Source organism: Ruditapes philippinarum, unplaced genomic scaffold, assembly GCF_026571515.1.
Source record: "Ruditapes philippinarum isolate M1 unplaced genomic scaffold, ASM2657151v2 ctg3913_1_1_1_1, whole genome shotgun sequence".
Taxonomy (NCBI): domain Eukaryota; kingdom Metazoa; phylum Mollusca; class Bivalvia; order Venerida; family Veneridae; genus Ruditapes; species Ruditapes philippinarum.
Genome location: NW_026859290.1, coordinates 73,160 through 95,534, shown reverse-complemented (window position 1 = coordinate 95,534; position 22,375 = coordinate 73,160). Strand labels below are relative to the sequence as shown.

Genomic DNA, 22,375 nt, shown 5'->3' with positions numbered 1-22,375 from the left:
ATGACTGGCTTTTTCTTATTTACCAATTCCAATGTGAAATGTGGAAACTGAGGGAGGCTATGGCTAACAAGATTCTTGTTAGAATAATTTTACTTAAATTTTCAAGATCAAGCCTGAAGGATAAAAATTCAGGAAAAAAAATAAAACTGAAACAAAACATATAGGCCTATTGAACTTGAACAGTGCTGAAAGGTACCTGGGAAGAGTGCTGAACAATCAAAACTATTTCAGTTGAAACAAAATGTTCTATTTTATACTACAAATGAAATACAAAATGTTTACTTCTTCTTTGGATATACATACTATGCATACTGAACATTTACCGAGACTTGGACACTTGTAGTCAATTTTGGGACAACTCTATTTTGCTAGGTCAGTTGTCCTGGACAACTCTATTCCAAAAAAATTTGTAGAGCCCTGCCCTGACTTTCAAATTTTTTAACTTAATGCCAAAGTAGGGGTAGACCTGTTTTTTCGTACTGTTTGAAGCTATTACTCAACACTTCATGCAATCAAACCCAATTTGTTTAATCCTGACATATAAAATTTATTGAAAATTAACATGCACACAATGTTACAATATTGTTTGTTTGATTACTGCAAAACTTCATTTACTGATTTAGAAAAAAAATAAACGTAAGTTTAAATCTAATGTAAATTTAGTCTGTAATTTTAAATCCTTTTACAAAATTTAACAAATATTATTTCTGTAATCACCTGATAATCCATCTTACTGCAAAACCATTCAAACAAAAATTAGTAAGATTTAATAAATAAAAAGGGGATCCATGAAATTCTGTCTGTAATTTAAAATATACCTTAAAAAAACTTTTTAAAAAATAATGAAATACTAAATTCTTTCAAGTATACATCTTAGTAAAGCAAAGACTAGCTTTTGTAAATACAAAAAAAAAAAAAAAAAAAAAAAAAAAAAAAAAAAAAAAAACATTATGCTTCAGTTTATGTCATACATTATGTAAAAAACATCTTTACCAGAAAGTTATAAAATTCTCCAAAAAAAATATGATTCACAAAAAATAAAATTGCCACATAGCGTAATAATCAGAATAAAAAAAGTTTAATACACATGTATATATTTTTTGCCCACTCAGACCACAGGCCTTATCAATTCACTTAAAAAATTCTGTCTATATACATGTACATCATTTTGTGTAGGCACTCATTCCACCATCATCATCATCATCATCATCATCAAACAGTAGCAAAAAGTATCCTTCATCAACAAAAATCTTTCCACTTCTCAGCTGCTGATGTTACATTCCCTCTCAACTGCTAGATTAAAGTAAGTCCCTTTTAATTCTGAAATAGCTTTTGATGGTTTACCGACCTTTTTGTATCATTCCTGACTGATGGATTCTGACCGATTCCTTGAAAATGTAGTTTTCACTTCTGAAGCTAAACTTTCAACATTTCTACTGCTAAATCCAAATTTCACTTGTTGGCCCACACATATAACTTAGAAACATAGACTGTTGAATCCTCAAGAAACGACAAAGCATGATATTTCTTCTAGGTGTTGAACTTTGAGAAGAAGGTTCAATGAAATATGAATATCACATACACGATGCATTAGCCAAGTTGACCTATTTATAAAAAAAACACTGAATGCACGAAGATCCATTTCCGAACGTAATTTATGACATGCATTCCCATCTCAATGTATTACTGTTTTGTTTTTTTTATAAAATAAAGCACACATTTAGACATCTGTGAAAGAACCAGCAACTCTTAATCCTCAACTGATATGATAAGCAGCAAAAATGGCCATATGATAAATCTGTAAGAATCATTCATGTATACTCATTACTGATGCAGTCTTAGACACACAAACTTTTAAGACTTGGACCTGATTACAGATTCAGTGGGAGACTTGATCCTAACTGCAATATCTGATTACAGTAAGTCATTATATTAATAATGTAGAAGATCAGTAATTGATTAATTCAATTAAGCGACACTAATTGGCATTACAGATTCAATTAAAGAACACAAGTTAGATGGTTCAGTCTATGTTCATTCTAAGATTCCAATGTATATGAAACCTTGTTCCATTTTATATTAATGGTGTATTAAAAATTCTTGTCAATTTGGATCAGTTTTCAATTTAATTACACTTATTACAGATTTATTTGAAAATGCCACACTTAAGATATCTGTTTCAATCAAATTACAGATTCTTTTGAAAGTAACTCTTTACAAAATCCAATTACTGATTCATTTGAAAATGCCACTATATATAGATAAAATTACAGACTTGTCTGAAAATACCACTTTTTTAAGATCTGTTCTAAATCCAATTACAGATTCATTTGAAAATACCACTTTTTACAGATTTGTTCTGAAGCAAATTACAGGTTCACCTAAATATTCCAATCTTTACAGATTTGTTCCGAAGCAAATTTACAGATTCGCCTAAAAATACCACTCTTTACAGATATGTTCCATTACAAATTACAGATGCATTTTGCAAATTCCAATCTTATACACTTGATGATACTGCAGTGTATCTCTCCAGCCCAGTCTATGAGGATAAGAAGTTCATTTAGCTGGCAGCAGCTTGCTGTGTTTGAGGATCAGTAATCGATTACAGATACATAGAAATTTAGCCATTCAGCATGAGTAATAAGTTACACACTATACACAATAATTGATTGTAGTTATTCATAACAGTCTACAGGATTTGTTTTTAGGCCTCACAGGCTGTGGATGTATAACTGCTCTAACAGCTTCCTCAAATACCTGAAAATTATCAATAAAATATATTACACAAATTTTATATATCTTAATTATTCATTTCAGTTCAATTGTGAAACAACTTACATTACTTACTTTACAATTTACATTAATCACTTTCGAGTATGTTTCCTGGAACAAACCAATACAGGCTTCAAGGTTTTAAAATGATTTACTGAGCTTTGTCTTGAATTCAAGGACTTCCATTGGTCAGTAACGGTTACATTCTTTTCATGTTTTGCAACCAATCGGGAGCAAGATATCCAAGTTTAAGATTAAATTTCTTTATAACTTCAGATCATATCAGGAAACGTGGTAAGGACCCAAAACAGAACTAAATCCCAGGATTTAGAGGAATATATCCATTGTTTTATTTGTTAAAAGTTTTGTTGGCACTTTTTAACAAAATTTATACCTGTTTAAGTCCTCGCTGAGTTAAAGCTGAACATTCCATATATTTGACAGCTCGAATTTTATTGGCTAATTTAATACCCTGTTCTCGCTTGATTGGTGACAATCCTTGTTGAGCTAATTGTCCAATGGCTTCTTTATTTTCACGTAAATCTATTTTGGTTCCTAAAACAAATGATAACAATGATGTTTTAGACAAATCAAAAAATTAGCAAATATATTTTTGATATCCTTAATAAACAGAACTTAAAAACTCTATTTCTCTCCAGAATATTAAAATTATTCTGTATAATTTTCTTGAAAATAAACTGATATACTTTGCAAGACTAAGTTCTTTAAACTTCAGGAAAGGATAATTGTTTCCATATATCAACACTTTGCAGAAGTACTATATTTCAGTATAAAAAAAATATATAAGGTTTTTCCTATATTAAGAAGCTTAGCAAAATATACAATTATTACCTTAAATGACAGCATATTGATTTTTAGAATCATCTAATTTTCAAAACCAATTTGGATTTAAATATTAACTAAATTATAGCATTGTGTAAACATTCAATATACAATGTCCTTCAAAGTATAGAGGGGAGTCTGCTTTTTTAACCCATCACCTCTAAAAATGCTGAAAACTGAAAGAGATAAGCCTTTTCACTGTTAAAGAGCCAGACCACTTAAACTTTGAATATACTGTTCATGGCCAAATCCATTACACTGAGTCTGCAGATTGAATGAACTTCACTGAGGATTTTTGACATGACTGGACTCGAAATATCATATTTTTTCAAGATTTTTATACCATGTCATATGACATAAGTCTTTTTACCATAACAACTTTTGTGCAAAATTTCATATCACTTCCTAATTTCATTTTTCCAGAATATTCATTTTTATTGTGCACAATGGCCTAAAAACAAAAAGCATTAAAGCTTTTAACTCAAATCAGAATAAGAATCATACTAAATACTGATTTTCAATTTAATTCTTTATATATTTCTTTATTACCTTTTTTCATATTTTTCCATTTAAAGAGCCCCAGTTGATCTATGTAAGATTTTCAAATTTTATGTCTTAGGCTTTTGGACCACAGTGGTTGGGTTATACGTGGCACCAACACTGTAATGGTCATACGCCAATTTTCAAGCTTTACTGGTGGAGAAAGAGGTCAGGTGTTCCTCTGTGCATTATTATTATCAGGCACGGAGGTGCACTTGACTAATCATAAGCTAGCTGGATAGCTTTCTCTCATAGTCCCTTGCCAAATTCAAACCCACAGCGGTAAAGGGCAAGTGTTTTGAAGTCAACTACCTTAACCATCAGGCCACAGGCGACCCAAGACTACAGTGGAGCTCGGATTGCAGACAGACTTACCTACTACAATGACTGGAGCATCAGGACAATGATGTTTAATCTCAGGATTCCATTTTGTGACTACATTTTCATGGGAAGACGGACTAACTACACTAAAACATATCAGGAAAACATCCGTCTGAAATGGAAAAAAACATTAAACTTGCATAAATTACAATAAAGAAAGACTTAAAATTGTAATTTATAACTGAAATAAACTTAATAGACAGAATAGAACCTTTGACATTTTGACTTGTTGGAAAAGCGGCCATAATAAAACATTCAAATGTTTGAAATAACATTTTAGCTGCTGCTCAGATATAAATCTGGCAAGTGTTATGAAGTTAAACCACTTAACCACTGTGACATGCAGGTGCCTTAAACCTGCAACTTGACTCTTTAAGCCACTAGATGGCGCTTGGGCAGGTTTTCATGGTATTTTTGACATGCTTCACATCTAACAGCCCTTTTTTTGAAATAGTCAATTAATCAAGAAGTATTTTGCCTAAAAACTTTTTGTGTAACTTTTTTGCAACATTTGAAACAAAATGAAATGTGCACAAACTCAGTACAACATCCTGTTAACTTCTCATTTCTATGAATACCTATTATATAAAACAGCAAAAAATTTTTATCATAACATCCTGTTAATGATCATTTCTAAGAGCATGTCTAATCTCAAATAGAAAGAGCATTTACTTGTGGGTAAGACAGAGGTCGTAATCTATCGTAATCTTCTTGTCCTGCGGTATCCCACAATCCTAGACTAACAGCTATCCCATCTACCATCATGTTAGCTGTATAGTTATCAAATCTGGAATAAACATATTTATAAATCAATCAAATAATAAATCAGTTATAATAAATCAATCATATAATAGATAATAAATCAATCATATAATAGATTAAATAAAAATCAGTCAATAATAAATCGATCAAAAAAAATCAATCATATAATAAATCAATCATATAATAAATCAATCATATAATAAATCAATCATCATATACTAAATCAATCATATAATAAATCAGTCAGTTTGCTTAATCAGTCATAAAATAAATCAATCATACAATAATTCAATCATATAATAAATATGTAGGTTCGATAAATCAATCACATAGTAAATCAATCAAATAAAAAATAAGTCATATAATAAATAAATCAAACATATAATAAATCAGTCAGTTTAATTAATCAATCATATAACAAATAAATCAAATAATAAATCAGTCATATAATAAATAAATCAAATAATAAATCAGTAATAAATAAATAATTTATAAAATAAATCAATCAAATAAGCAATCAAAACATGTGAAGTATATATTCCTATCATATAACATCTATATTGTATTAGAATATACATTAATTATGAGTGTGATGTTGAAGTATAATAAATAAATCAATAATTAATCAATTAAAACATGTAAAGTGCATATTCCTATCATGTAATTTCTATATTCAATTAGAAAATAGACATTAATTTTCAATTTTGAGTGTTATGTTGTTGATTATATGCATGGTTCAAATTCAGTATGGAATTAGAAAATCATAAAGGTTTGCAGGCCTGAGGGATAAATTATAAAAGCATTGAACAATAAGCAATGCATTATAGTATAATTGATATCTCCATTCTAACATGCTAATTAATATAATAAGGCTCCACAATCATTAAAAATGTTTTGTTGTTTTTTTTATGTAACAATTGCACCAAACTCCATCAAAACAAAAATTAAAATATTTAATGTCAAATTTTAACACATTTCTAAAAAGGTCATAGTCAGAGCCAATGTTTATGAAATATGCTCTGCTAAAACATAAGTGGAAACAAAACTGCTCTAGAGCTATCACTGAAGGTGATTAATACCCCCACAAGCAACCATTACGTTTGAAAAATAAGTGGTGTGAACAATAGTTTGAAGTTGAACTATAATTTATGAAGATTAAAATGAGTACAAAGAATTGCAACATCAACCAGGTCTTCAAGAAAGCTTGTTTTATCTCATTCCTAGCTCAATTATCGTCCGGAAACCATTTTTCTATTTTTAGTAATGGTGACCTAGTCGTTGACCCCAGGGGGTCCATATGCGATACCAACCCAGGTATTCATACAAGCTTGCTGTACACCAAGTTTGATTGGAATATCTCATTCCTAGCTCAAGTTATCGTCCGGAAACCATTTTTCTATTTTTAGTAACGGTGGCCTAGTCTTTGACCCCATGGGGTCCATATGCAATACCAACCCAGGTATTCATACAAGCTTGCTGTACACCAAGTTTGATTGGAATATCTCATTCCTAGCTCAAGTTATCGTCCGGAAACCATTTTTCTATTTTTAGTAACGGTGACCTAGTCTTTGACCCCAGGGGGTCCATATGCAATACCAACCCAGGTATTCATACAAGCTTGCTGTACACCAAGTTTGATTGGAATATCTCATTCCTAGCTCGTTATCGTCCGGAAACCATTTTTCTATTTTTAGTAATGGTGACCTAGTCTTTGACCCCAGGGGGTCCATATGCAATACCAACCCAGGTATTCATACAAGCTTGCTGTACACCAAGTTTGATTGGAATATCTCATTCCTAGCTCAAGTTATCGTCCGGAAACCATTTTTCTATTTTTAGTAACGGTGACCTAGTCTTTGACCCCAGGGAGTCCATATGCGATACCAACCCAGGTATTCATACAAGCTTGCTGTACACCAAGTTTGATTGGAATATCTCATTCCTAGCTCAAGTTATCGTCCGGAAACCATTTTTCTATTTTTAGTAACGGTGACCTAGTCTTTGACCCCAGGGGGTCCATATGCAATACCAACCCAGGTATTCATACAAGCTTGCTGTACACCAAGTTTGATTGGAATATCTCATTCCTAGCTCAAGTTATCGTCCGGAAACCATTTTTCTATTTTTAGTAACGGTGACCTAGTCTTTGACCCCAGGGGGTCCATATGCAATACCAACCCAGGTATTCATACAACCTTGCTGTACACCAAGTTTGATTGGAATATCTCATTCCTAGCTCAAGTTATCGTCCGGAAACCATTTTTCTATTTTTAGTAACGGTGACCTAGTCTTTGACCCCAGGGGGTCCATATGCAATACCAACCCAGGTATTCATACAACCTTGCTGTACACCAAGTTTGATTGGAATATCTCACTCCTAGCTCAAGTTATCGTCCGGAAACCATGAAGGTGGACCGACCGACGGACGGACCGACCGACCGACCGACCGACCGACAAGCTGACTCCTATATACCCCCCCTAAACTTCGTTTGTGGGGGTATAATAAATACAATGTATTTGTGAGGTCCAACATTAATGTCTGGTTTATACCATGTTACATGATATGCACTTATACCCAAGTATCCCAAATGTGTGATAGTATTACATTTTTACTCAAGTTAATGAAACCAGGACTTCAATCCTAGCTATTTTGGGAAAAGGCCCCTGACATAAATTGGGACATATTTTTCAGCATTTAGGGGAATTTGAGAAATTTTAAAAAGTTGAAAATCTACCTTCTAGATGACTTAATTTTTTTTTATAATGTGTATGATCATATAACTTGTCACTTCTTTTAAGAAACAAATCAAAACAGTCCAATTTTCTTTGAAGGCATAACAGTTTAATTTTTATGGTGCTGTTGGGATTTTTTTTATTGAAATTCAAAATATTTTGGATTGGGAAGAGTCTTTTTTTGGCACCTGGTGTTCTGGTGAAAATGCCCTACCCTACATATTTACTTTGTTCAACTAACAAAAATCATACACAAGTTATAGCATTGCTTCTTACTATCTATAAAGCCACAATTTCATCTAATAAAATTTGGTCAAGATAAGTGAAAAACAATTATTTAACATGCTTCTACTTTCTCTGATATACAATGTACACTTACACTGTTGGGACATATTCTCCAGGAAAACTGTCTGTCGTGTATGATATCAACATACAGGTTTTACCAACGGTACCATCTCCCACCACAACACATTTAATTGGCCGACCCTGGGCCATGTTATTTTCGATTCCGTAAAAGCGTGTCTGCTCCAGCTTGCTGATTTTCAACAGTCAACCTCCCTCACAAACTGCAATATAAATATAAAACAATATTTTACATTTATCTTTTTAACAAAATCGTTCATTGGGTCTTCATCAACACTGTTAAAGTTTTATACAGTAAATTAACTATTTTCTGTACTGGCAGAAGAAAACCTCCTGCAAATTTTCAATATTTACTGATTTTTCAAACCACAAATATTTAAAAAACAAGTCTTTGAAATTTAAACCATAAACAAATGGCATTATTTTTTCTTAATCATGGCAAAAAGCTGCATTTCTTGGTAAAACTAAAATTCAAATTGTTGTCTTGAAACTATGTCTTTTTTCAAAAGTCTTCATCTTCTTTTATCAACTGCTGTCCTACTAATTAATCTAAACACATCAAAGACAATTCCAGGAAACATTCCAATTTGGTATTTAATTTTCTTTCCGCAAATTGCATAATTTTCATTAATTATCGGAATCAAAAACTACTCAAAAGAGACCTTAACATTACTGAAGTCAATTATGGAGATCCACTTTCACAACTTCCTAGAAACAGCCCTAAATGCTAAAGCATGCAACCATCTCAGTCAAAGTTAATTTGAGGAACGCATTTCCTTCTTATTTCCATTTTAAGACTATAAAACCCGAAAACAGATCTTTCATTAACATGTTAAAAGAACCAAAAAAAGCACTGAATTGCTCTTTAATTAAATCACTAGCAATTTTCTGTTAATTCTTTTTCTTTCAACCCTAGAGAAAATTATGGGAAAACAAAATTAATACTTATTTTGTTTGGCCTTACATTCTTTACAATACAGTCTTTTCTAATTGCAGGATCACAAACTCGTATACTAAAATAGTTTTACTTACATGAGTTGGTCATGAACGAATTGAGGTAATTTTTTTTGATGTCCCTCCCTCTTTGCTCTTATCTACAAATTCCAATTACAATGTTTCCAGTCAAAATCTTCTCGGCTGGGTTTTCTGCAAGGAGAAAAAAATGAAAATATCTTAAAAACAAATCTCAGAAATTAAATGTTTTGATACATTATCTTATAAACGAGGTTCATATAATGTTATAAAATATAAACAGTCCATATATTGTTTGTTTTTTAACAGGTAAACAGAACAACTACTTGTTAGTGAAACAGATCCAGTTTTATATCATAGTTTTTGTGGTTATTTATAGATTGAATTTCAATATCTATATATAGCATCAACTTGTATATAAAGAGGACATTGTATAAAAGCATGCTACTTTTTCATTTCTTCAGTTGCTAAACAGTATTAGTATTTTTAACAGGGACCTTGTCCACAAAGGGCAGGCATTTACCAGGGGTATAACTATAATACTCCAAAAGCCGAAGTCCTGCAGAAGCCTATGAGGAAAGGGCAAGGTCATGCTACAATTGATAAAGGCTTTAGCAACTGTCTTTAAAATCTTCTTCATATACTGCTATATGAATTCTCAACATTTATAACTAACATTAAATATATGCCTCATAAATGACATAATTACACCCCTTAAAGATATCTTGATAAGATTTTTTTCCAGGATAACTTTGGAATGTCATGTACATGTATTTAAAAACCAGTGAGCACAGTTTGATATAATGTAATCTAGTATCAGCATTAGAAGTCAGGGTGTGGTTAGACCAACTTAGAGAGCTGACTAATGCTGGCTTTATCACCCACTATCTTAATCCATCTTATTTCAGCTCATCCATTATCTTTATACTGTGTTAAAAAAAATCATGTTGGTTATCCCAAAAATATTTGCATAATCACAGCAGGAATGTTTCGTATATTCAATGCATGATCACAATATACATATACAGGAATCTTCACAGGAAAATATAAAACTGTACATGTATGTAAAAATGTAGATACCTACAGCTCATGCATAATTTAAAGACATGTAATGAGATATCATGAGTTTTTTTTATAAGCAGAAAAAATTAAAATGATTGGTTACATTTTAAGGGTCACGGTAATCTCACACTACTCATTTTATAGCGAAGTATCCCCAGAAAAAGTAAAATTTGTGACCTGTTAAATGTGCTTTTTGTGAAATTATTACAAACTAGGTGAAGTTTTATCACATTAAAAAATTAATGCTTATACAACAAACATATAAAGAAAACATGACTGTTTAAAATTGTTGTTACATCAAGAAAATAATGCATGAGATTCAAACTTCTAAAATGAATTTAATTTTCATTTAACCACTTGTCATTTCAACCTATCAACTTCAATGCTTTGAATACTTTTATTTACCAGGTAGCTCATTTTAACACTTCACAAATCTTACCAGCTTATTACAATTGTATTATTTACATGTATATCAAATTTATAATCATCTCAACTCTATACAAATATTATTAGCTCCATTTAATGCTATATAAATATTACCATCTTATTTCAATTCTATATTATATACATTATTATTTCAAATTCATCTCAACCTGATACAAATATTACCAGCACCTTTTAATACTATACAAATATTATGTCAAGCTCAAAGAGGCACTGGCCTTATTAATAAGTTAACTGATACAAACACATTGGCCCACCACAAATATCCAGGTGGAATTCTGTCAAATACATTTGCACAAACTGTTTTCTTAACAAGAAAATAATTTAAAGACCTGTCTTTACAATATATGTGAGAACTTGGAAGCATAACAATTCAAAACCCAACAGTAACTTTGACCTTCCTAGGTTATTAGCACAGACTGTGTATGTCCCAACCTGACATTAATGGCAAATTGAGTACCAGTGTACTTCCAACACCAGTTCCTGGCTTGTAAATTTTCCTCTTACATGACAGGGTGCTTTAAACTTTGAACATAAACATCACTTCTCTAACAATTAACACCAATTAAATAACCCTGCAGGCACATTGTTCTTCCTTTCCAATTTTCGGTACAACAACTTGTTTGGTTTTTACATGGCTGTATATTAAGACTAGAAGAATATACCAAAGAATTACTCACTAATTATCCCTACTCTGTGATGGTAACAAACAATTAACCTATTCCCTAATGATCATGTATAATAGGCCTGTTCATTATTTATTCCATGGATGTCTAGAATGAATCTGATTAAAACACCAAAATTAAACAGTTAAGAATAAAACAATTCTGGCAGACTTTATCATCATTATACAACTCAGGGTACAGGCTTTGTTAATAAACTTCAAACTTATAATCTTAATGAAGCTGATGTCCCCAAACTTGATGCATACCTGACCATTATAAATATATTTGTACAGATGCTCAAGAAATTTAGCACAACAGTTCAAACTGCACAAGATGTGAAGTCACCGATAGCAGTGCTGAGGGAAACTGGGGGTTGAAGGGGGAGGGGAGCTTTTACCAAACTCTTAGTCTGTCTAAGCACTGCTGGGTCAATTTAGTAATTTTGTTTTGGCACCAAAGAGGGAGCATATATCCAACTAGCAGTGTGACGCATTTAGTGTGAATATTTCTAATTTTTCACCCGACTACATTTTTCATAATATATTAATAAAGTATGACTCACTTTCATTGACATATATTCCACACTCATTTAACAAACAAACAAACAAGTCTACATAGTGTACATCCTAGAATATTATGAACAGTTAAATTTCCATAATGAAGTTTTTTTTTAAACACCTATATGATGATGCATTTCATTACATCAAATGAGATTGAAGTAGCAGCATGCACACACACACACACATATACTATTTCATATGACCTTACCTGTGTACATGTTGATCAACATGTAATCAGTTTGTAAAGTCATGACTCAACCATGATGTAAAAGAATTGAAAATAATCCAAACACTGTATTACCTCTATCACTCTAAGGTGTATCATGATTAACAACACTTACTAAAGTTATCAGTCTTTATAAACCGAGAACTTCCTATATCAATCACTATAACACCAGACTTGCATCCTTAGTTAACTGTTACTCATGCTAACTTAATATAATAAGTCATTTTCAGACTTTGTTTAAACTTTATTTATTCATGCTACATTATGAAGATCAGCTTGATGCTAATATTTGAGCCACATAATTTAACCAGTAGTTGGTTTCATATAAGCTAACATAAGCATGTAGAGCTTGAACCCATGTACCAAGTTGGTTGGGATGTACATTAACCACTAAGCTGCTCACTGCGTGCAACTGAACTCCTTACTGCCAACTGAGAATATTTTATGATGGTTTTCATGTCAAATTGCACATACATGCAGACTGGCTTGGCTCTAAAATACTTTAATACAGTTACTGGTTGCAAAGGTTATCATTTTGGGTTCCAGCACAGAGCAGATATATTTCACTTACTGTGTACAATATTGTTCAATTCTCAACTTTCTTCACTTAAAGCAACCTTCAGATGAAAAACTGTATTTACATTTTAAGAAATAAATAATATCTTACTACATTCCAAATGACACACAGGATGATTTATAGCATAAACTTTATCTAACTTTACCATTATATCACCATAATTACATTCCTTACTAACAGAGTAACAGCTATTTCTGCATTTTCTGACAATTGTTATTATTACTGTTAAAATTCTATAGGTCATTTGTAGGTTGTAAGTCACTTAGTGCCATATATGCCAGCTATAAATAATTTTGTTGTGCAACACTTGACAAATACTTGGACATTTGAAACAGACTTTCTCAACTTTCATATAACTTTATACATGAATCTTGAGGGATGCCGATTTAAAGTTAATTTATAAAGCATGCAGTAATGTCATTTAGGTGAATAGTCTTTTTGTAGCTGTATATATTGTCTATAATAATTATTTGAATTAAGTTAAACATTGCAAGCTTATAATGGATGCATCACCGTAAATATTTCAAACATCAACCCTGTAAAATCAATACAAAGTCAATAAATTACATAATATTGTTATATACCTTGTAAAATATATCAGGCATCTGCACATATATACAAAATGTATATCTATAATGGTATCATTTTTCAAATTTCATCAATGCATTTTTCCCCCCTTGAACCTACTTCAAATCTTATTGCATCTTCAATAATTCCAATATTCATGAGCTGCAGAAAAAACAACAACACCCCTGCAATTCTCTCAATGAAACATTTATCGCTAGTATAAAATCACTAAAAATCTGTATTTTCTCCACAAAATTCCTCAAAAAAAAGATTCATGTGTAATTCCAGTAGATATCTGAATCAGGCTATCTCATAGATAAATCTTTACAGGAATCTTTTCCAGGATCTGTTTATGGGGGTGTGGGTTTTCAAAAACTAGGCCTGAAGAACATTACCTGATATCATTTTTTTGCCATTGCACATTTTGTAATAAGTTGTAATATAATTATTATGTTACTCCTTTCACTGTGTGTGTGGCTTTTATTGGGCTTTTTTGCAACATGTCTTTTTTCTAATAAACAATGTACATGTAGTAACCTCATAAGCTTTATTAAGGTGAAGGCTGAAAATTCTAATGCAAAGAATTTCATATCATTTTTTTATATTTTCCTTTCATAGCACTAATTTTTTGCATTATTTCTATCATACTCCTAGCCAAAGACTGAAGTCAAGAGGGTAAGGGGCATGGTGTTAACTGGAGTCATGGCAATATGTGTTTCAACATTCTCCTAAGAAAACTTCTGCCTAACTCAGCATGTGAAGCTGATACAAGCCTATACTAACATTACAATGTAGCTGGAAGTTAACTACAATATGTTGCCATTTATAGAAGCATTATTCCTTTGCCCAGGAAGTAAATGTTCCTAAAGAAATTAAATGACACTGTTCAAGTTTTATCTTGGGAGATATAAGCACTTCTAACATTTTGTTCAAAGTGTCAAAAACATCCAGTACAGTAAGCTTCTTCAATTGACAGCCTGAATCTTTGTATAATACAGCAGCTACATGTTTACAAATCTTAATAGATAGTATATACCATATTATAGTATAATATACAATGTAATTCTATTTAAGATTTTCCGGGAATCTAGTATGTTGTTTAAAGAAATATTTTTGGAGGCACCATGTTGCAAAGGGACTTGAATTTTGAAACATGTAACTGTTGACAAATGTTCATGATTTTCATCAAAGCAATAATTTCCCCTATGCATTGTCAATTTCATAAAGTCTATAAAACATAAATTTCTTTAGTACAGACTTCATTCGATCTGATTTTATTTATGGATTCCGTTGTCTCAAAAATTTCTTTCAAGTGTATCAACATACAAACTTTATTTAGCAAAATGGCCTTCATTGTAACTATATATAACTAACAAGTATTAACGTAACAGTATTTAATGACTGAATCTGTCCCACTAATAGATTTTACATACATGCCTTCAGAGGCATTACAGGTTATCCATTCAATACAAATGTACAAATTTATCTGCATTTCATTCCTCAGAAAAATTTACTAATTATACTAAATACATGTAACCAAATCAAACAGCAAATTAATTTAAGCAAAATATCTATAAGACTTTACGGCTCAGGCAGTGCAATGTGGATTCAGAGAAACACAGACAGATGCACAGACAATTGAAAAAAAAAAAAAAAAAAAAACATTGCAATCAGTATAATGGCTCAAATCTTAGGCACACAAAATGTCAAACCATCTGTTTGTTGGTAAACATAGAGGAAAATCTCTATGAGATCATCCAATCATGACTTTGTATGTAAATTCATGGTCTCTAAGGGATACATAACTAATTATCCTAATTATTTGGTGATCTGCGGACTGCTTCCCAACTAAGATTACTCATTATATTTTGCCATATAGCCTCTTAACCAGCATGGGAGCAAGGAACAAAAATGCATTGTTATTTTTTTTCCTTATTTTTTTCTTCTCAATATTCTAAATTACCCTATCTCTCAAAGTATCTGAATTACAGTAATGGAAAAGGGATTATATACAATGTATTCTTTTTCTTCTTATTGTATTATTCCGATCACTCTGGAAACCAATGAATGAAAACAAGTATATAACATAGGGAGAGACAAAGTCAAATGCTATTCTTGAAATAATTATAATGAAGGCACACAAAAGAGTTACATGTACACTCAAACTAACATGTACTGTGATATCTTGTCTTAAGTAGTACATGTATGTTTACATTTCAATTATCAACCCTATCTGTTTAAATTTGGTAAATATATACATTTTTCAAGAAATTATGTGCCCATATCAAATTACAAGTTGTCATTGGCTGTTTCAAAAAACTGAAAAGACTATTTGAATTTAACCAATGAAAAGGGCTGAACATTGCAATTTTGAGACTGGTTTTGAACTGTAAGATAAAAAGATAACTTGAAGCAAGGGCTTATCTTTATTACAGATAGGTTTAATGAAAATAGTGCATTTGACAGCAAATTTTATTCCAATCAAAATTCAAAAGAGGCCCATACTGCAAGTAAAAATTTATCGCAAAAGGATAAAGAAATTAGAATACAATGTACATGTCTTAAATGTTATACGTGGCCTGATCTATCCCTTGCAACATTTCTGTTTAATACTGTGAAATAAAATTTTATTTCTTTCATGCACCATGGCCTAAAATTTCAATTTACATGTATCCATTTGCTTTGACCTTAAAACTTTTATTCAATCTCACAGAAATTAACTGAAGACTGAAGTGCTGCCTTTCGTGACTTTAACACAATGAGTAATGAAAACACAATATAACAGCCTTAAACAAACCAAGTTATTCTGTGATAAAGTTCAGCACAAAATTGAGCAAAACTGTCTGGCCTAAAAGCCTTGAGAAGTGTAATTCCAGTGAGAATGCAAACTCAGCATGAAAATTAGAGTTGAATCAAGTTTAGACAGATCTTTATCAAAGTGTCTCTAATTTCAGAAATCTTCTAAGAAAATTTTCTGTAGGTCTATTTTTTACAATAATTCTCATGCGGTGAGTATAATGCAAAAAGATTGTATGTGCTTACTATGTAAATATTGTGATAACTGATTTTTGCAATGACTCGTTCAAACACTTAGAACACTACAAACAACACAATCAGGCAGTCTTATTGGGAATTTTCCTACAAGTTTTGCAACAAATTTCAATTAATTCCCGAATTTACTCTAGTTTTCCTAATCCAGTTCTGACAGGCCAAGGACCACTTGTAGAGCTTGATCATATTCCATAGGAAGAAAAAAAAAAAATTGTGCGGCAAAAAAAAACTTTGTAGTTTTCAAGTTTAGTTCCAAGTTTAGGTCATGTAGTAGTAAGTACTGTACAATAAGATATTTTCATAGGGCCAAAATTTCGCGAAATCAACTTTTTGGACTTAAAGGAACTCCACTGAGGTTTATAAGCCTAAAACATAACATTTTAATTTTTCACATAGATAAACATGTCGAGCACTTTAAACAGAAATATTAATAAAATATAACTAAAAAAAATATTTCTAGTCCCGTCATGTCAAAAAAGCCTTTAATTTGTAAGATACTTAAGCAAACATTTATATTTGCTTAAATCTTCGAGAAGCAAAATAAGCAAATTTTAATTCCATGCGAAAATATCTGTTTTTATAGTTTAACATACATCTTTAGGATTAAATAATTACATTATACGATTAAACTAATGACTGACAAACACTAAGTTAACTGAACTCACTGGTTTCCAATCTGACCTGTCCTTGATTAAATTTTTTTACAAATATATTGAAATGTAAATAGCTATGGCACAATTATTGAGTATACCTTTATTACGTAAGTATTATGTGGAGTCTTTTTGCTCAATTTTGATCTTACAAGGTACAGCTGTTAGGCAAGGTTTGGGGGAAGTTAATTTTTATCATCATCATTTTGAAAAGTTTTTTCACGTCTAGCTAGCCTGTACCTTAAAATTTATTAGAAAGAAAATAAACAATAAAACTCAACCTAAATATTAATGAAAAGGAATGGAACATGTCCTTCAAGCCAAATACTTCATTCACTTGTAATTGATTCTGTTTAAAATCATTATCAATAAATAGAGATTTGGTGAAAATCCAAAATTTATCTCTGTGAGTGGAACTTCAAACAAAATGCATTCTTAAGTCTTACTTAGGAGCATACATAACCAATAATTCTAATATTCAAAATATATCTGTACAAGCAACATGATGTTCAATGTACATGTAAACAAAACTTAAGACACATAATTGCCAGAAAGTATAAAATAGTTTTTGGTCCAATTACTATAAATCAGTTCATGAATTTAATGTAGATTAAAAATTTCACTGAACCAGAACACTTTTCTTTTGCAAATTTTTGCAGCACGTAACGCTTAATTTGTTGGTCTCTAACTTCCTTGAATGGTGTGAGCAATCCTGCAACATGGCTCAAATGGATTGCATTCGTTTTGATCAATCTTTATCAAATAAACTCCCATCTCAGATTCTAAAGAAAAATCTAAATTACTGCCTAACCTTGCGAAAGCAATTTTCTTTATATTAGTATTCCTCTGTTAGGTATCCTTTTGATGTATGCTTAAGTATATTTTACTCAAAAAGACGAACATACAAAGTCAACAAGGCTTATATTCCTCCTACAGGTGTATCAAAACAAGTATCGCCATCTAATTAAATGGAAATTACAAAAATCGTACAGATGTATGTACAAAAACATGTTGCTACATTTTTTATAGTAAGTCTACTCATGTTCAATGTGTACGATTGATTTAGTACATACATGTTTAACACATGCCAGTAGACTCAGACGATGTAAATACCTGTCGATTAATTTTTTATATCTTCAACATCTGTAGCAGTGGATGTAAATAAAAAGGCCATCACAAAAAAAATTATTTGATTACCAGTCTTTATTTTTTTGCATTTGTAATCAATACAGTAGACTATTTAATTTATAAGGAGTTAATCTGTTGCCTAAATTAGCCTAAGGTAACAAATTCCCAACATATTAAATGACCACTAGAATATATAATAAAAGTAACTATAAATTGATTTTTGTTTTTGCAATGAAAAAAAATCTTGAAAAACTTATATAGCCACACAGCAACATATAAAATTATAAATGAAGTGTGGCGATATGAAGTCAATCAATGCTGCATTTCAATATCATTCTAATTGTTTCAGACACGTAAGATATGGAATAACGAATAGTAAATAAACAATTTAAATGAAAATAAAAATACTGATAGTGCATTGATTCTACCATTACTTCCTTTAACAATAGTTTAGAATTGAAGTAAAGCTGAAAATAAATGTTTGGGAACAGGGTAAATGCATGTAAAATGTAACAAAAAGAATTCTGACAGTGAAAGCTAGTTTTCAATAATGTAAGAGTTATTTAGAGTTATTATTTGAATATATGGTAGAATGCGGATGCATCTAGTCTTAACCTAATGTGCTATAGTAATATCCTGATGTTCAGGACGAATATTTAACCAAATCTGTGTATACATATAATTATGTAGCTTTACACCTTTATGTTATATATTGGTAACTTATACTTCTGGGACAAAAAATAATTCTGAAAAAGGCTAGAGCTCTGCACTAACTATTTTTTGAAACAAATTGGTGAACATTGACCATAGGGAGATTTTGATTATTATTATTATTATCTGCAGTGCAATGATTATTATTATTATCTGCAGTGCAATGAAACTTTTTTGCTTGTACAATTCTTGATCATTGATGAAGTCTATAACATAAAAGATATGCACTTAACTTGCAGTACTTCCTTTATGTCTGCGACTGAACATTGCAACGTAATTAATATGTCCTTAGTTAATAGAATACACTTTGTGTAAATCTTTAAAATACACTTTGTGTTTAACAAATCTTAATAAGACAAAACAAAAATTAACTGTATTATATACAAATCAGAGACCCAACATTGATAACAATTCAATTTTCAGGAGTATTGACTGAATATTCATCTATATAGCATTTATTTATCAATATATCATTTATCATTTTATGATTAATTGTCGCTACCTGAAAAAACACATTGAAAAATGATAAAAGTGTGTGGATTTGATGTGTAGCATCTTTCTCAACAGAACAGTGAACTTCATGGCAAACTTTTTACATGCTACATTGTACATGTAGCTACTTCAGTGAAATATTGAACCATAGCACATTAACATATATGCTTCCGATTACATGATAATGATCTTTACTGTAACCACTGAACTGACCTTCAATGCCAGAGCCAAATGCTCAATTTATACTAGCCCACTGCAATGACGTTTTTAAATCAATTTTTGGCATATTACTTAGCTTAGGACCAAACCCATGATATCCCTTTATAGGCCAGCTGTAAGACTCAATTAAAAGATTGAAACTGTTACAATAACTAGAAGGTAGTAGACATTTAGGAAATGGTTTAGAAAATAGTAGAAACTAGAAAATAGTACGCATTTTAGAAAAGTGCATACATGCAAGTATAGATTAATAAAAGTCAGCGATATATTGGAATGTTGTAAATGAATATAAATAATTTAAATGCTGAAACTGATTCTGGAGCATTTTGTTTTCAGAGCATATAGATCTACTATTAGTCTAAGGTAAAGTTGGTTCCAAAAAGAGTGCATGCTGTAAGTTTAATTATTTTAAATCTTATTCCCTTTTTAAACTACCTGAAATCAATTTTGCCACTTTATCTTTACAATAACAGAAACATTATTCTATGACATACACAAGATTAAAAACAACAACCACGGAAAGAAACAAAGAAAAAACATCCGAAACAGCTGTCAGACAAAAATAATCAATCACTTTTGACATGCACACTCCCCCTAATTTGTAACAATGACACAAAGCATCCAGTAAGTACCTTTGTCGGTGTTCATCACGCTGTAATTTTGACTCAAATTGTGGCTTTCGCAACAATGCGATGAATCATTGAATATATAGATAAATTGTTCAGATAATAACCGTTTTTAAACGTGTATAATGCTATGGAAACCTAAATGATAACAAACGTGAGTCACTTTGATCAGGAGTGTCTTTCAAATTCTCTGCAGCCATCTTCCCGACTCAGTCGCAGACTCTGTAACCGGAATAATTGCTTTGAGTAGGAAATGTTATTTCCATATGGCAATTCAGTCACTCACTTAACTCACCTTTAGAAAGAATAATAAAAGAATCCTCTAGTGAAAATCACATGTTAAATAGCCTATAATTAAGAACGAAAATACGCGTTGACTTCTGTCAATCATCGAACAGCTTCCATTTTACTGCGCTAATTGATGTTACTATTTTTATCATCCAATGAAAATTAAAATGAAACCGGAAGTTACTAAGTTCGCATCTCATAGGGGTCGTCTCACGAAAAAAATAGGTTTTGGAATACTAAAAGGTATTCAAGTGCTACAAGATTTTATGGTATCAGAAATAATAATGACCAATTAAGATAATTAGTCTAAATGAAAATATAGAGTAGCTGAAACCCATAAAATCAAATTATCTTGTAATCAGGGTCCCAAGGATTCTTTTCGATTGGTGCTATTCAATACATCGATATTAGTGATCTATATTGGGACAACTGGCTTTTCTGTTTGTGATGTTGGAAAGATTTTCTTCGGTGAAATTGTTCATTTAGCATGTTTCCATAGGCTCTGTTAGCTATTCTATATCTCAATGTACTTATTCCGCTAGAATTTTGGTGTCTACTTTTATTCTTTCAATAGTGTTTACGATTTTTGTCCTTTTCTGGGCCATTGGATTTTATTTTTGATTTCTTATTCTAATATTTGAAATAGCATAATATTTTATCATAAAATACCTAATTCGTATAGACATTACTCTAATAATTCTGGTTGTGTCTGCCTAATTTAATTAAAAGACATTTTTTATTTAATTCGGGGAAAATAATAGAAGAATAGTCTATAAAAATTAGGGACTTATTTTCTTTTCTATTTTTTATGGAAAAGAATAAACTTAAATTATACCAGTTAGCAAAACATTTTGATGAAATTTTTTAATTCTTGTTTACAAGAAAATACGAACACTCGAAGAAAACATAATCATCACTTTTTGTTTGCTTTTTCTTTTTAGCTCACCTGAGAACACTGTCCTCAAGGTGAGCTTTTGCGATGGCCAATTGTCCGTCGTCCGTCTGTCCGTCAACAATTTCTTTAAACAACTTCTCCTCCTAAACCACTCTAGCTGCCAAATTTGTTGAAACTTTGCAGGGATGTTCCTTGCATGAAGCTCTACCAAACTTGTTCAAAGAATTAAATTCCATAAAAAACCCTGGTTGCCACGGCAACCAAAAGATATTTTTACAAAAAAAATTCTTGTAAAAAACCGAAAGAGCTTGAGCTGAAAAATCTTCTGGTGGATGTCTACTTTGATTTTCCTTCTATGTATATAGTAAAAACTAAAACAAATATTCTTGTGACAATCCAAAAGTAGGTAGAGCTTAGATATTTGACATGAAACATCTTCTACCAAGTTTGTTCAAATAAAAGCCCTGGGGTCAAATTTGGCCCCGCCCCAGGGGGTCATTGATTTTCCTTATATATACATGTATGTAGTAGAAACTTAAAAACTCTACTAGTGCAAGTTCAAAAGAGTAATATCTCAGATATTTGGAATGAAACATGTTCTAGTGTATATCTATCATGTTTGTTGAAATAAAAACCCCTAGGGTCAAAATTGGCCCCGCTCCGGGGGTCATTGATTTTTCTTATATGTACTGTGTATCCGCTGTTTTTCGTGATGTTTTAATGTTCACTATTTCTTCTAGGGTTAAAAGGGGCTCCACTTTGACCGTTTAACATATTTTTCAGGAGAGCGATTCAGAGCCCTCTGGGCCCTCCTGTTTTTGTTTTGTTTTTGGTTGTTTTTTATT

General features: G+C 31.3%; 1 protein-coding gene across 1 annotated transcript; it reads right to left on the bottom strand.

The window, feature by feature from the left end:
* Window positions 1–931: 931 nt before the first annotated feature.
* On the bottom strand, window positions 932–20,802 carry LOC132755960 (ras-related C3 botulinum toxin substrate 2-like). The gene is made up of 7 exons (XM_060746901.1): window positions 20,643–20,802; window positions 9,430–9,543; window positions 8,414–8,600; window positions 5,212–5,326; window positions 4,534–4,651; window positions 3,170–3,330; window positions 932–2,760 (listed from the first exon to the last, which is right to left on the bottom strand). Exons 3-7 carry the CDS (start codon window positions 8,527–8,529, stop codon window positions 2,683–2,685), a joined length of 588 nt encoding a protein of 195 aa, XP_060602884.1. The 5' UTR covers window positions 8,530–8,600; window positions 9,430–9,543; window positions 20,643–20,802; the 3' UTR covers window positions 932–2,682.
* Between the last annotated feature and the right edge of the window lie 1,573 nt (window positions 20,803–22,375).

Excerpts from the sequence above, each read along its gene's own strand:
- LOC132755960 (XM_060746901.1), bottom strand. The coding sequence starts at position 8,529 with ATGGCCCAGGGTCGGCCAATTAAATGTGTTGTGGTGGGAGATGGTACC. Across the intron at positions 4,652-5,211 it reads GACCTCTGTCTTACCCACAA|ACGGATGTTTTCCTGATATG; the intron begins GTAAATGCTCTT and ends TTTCCATTTCAG. Across the intron at positions 2,761-3,169 it reads CTCAGCGAGGACTTAAACAG|GTATTTGAGGAAGCTGTTAG; the intron begins GTATAAATTTTG and ends GATAATTTTCAG.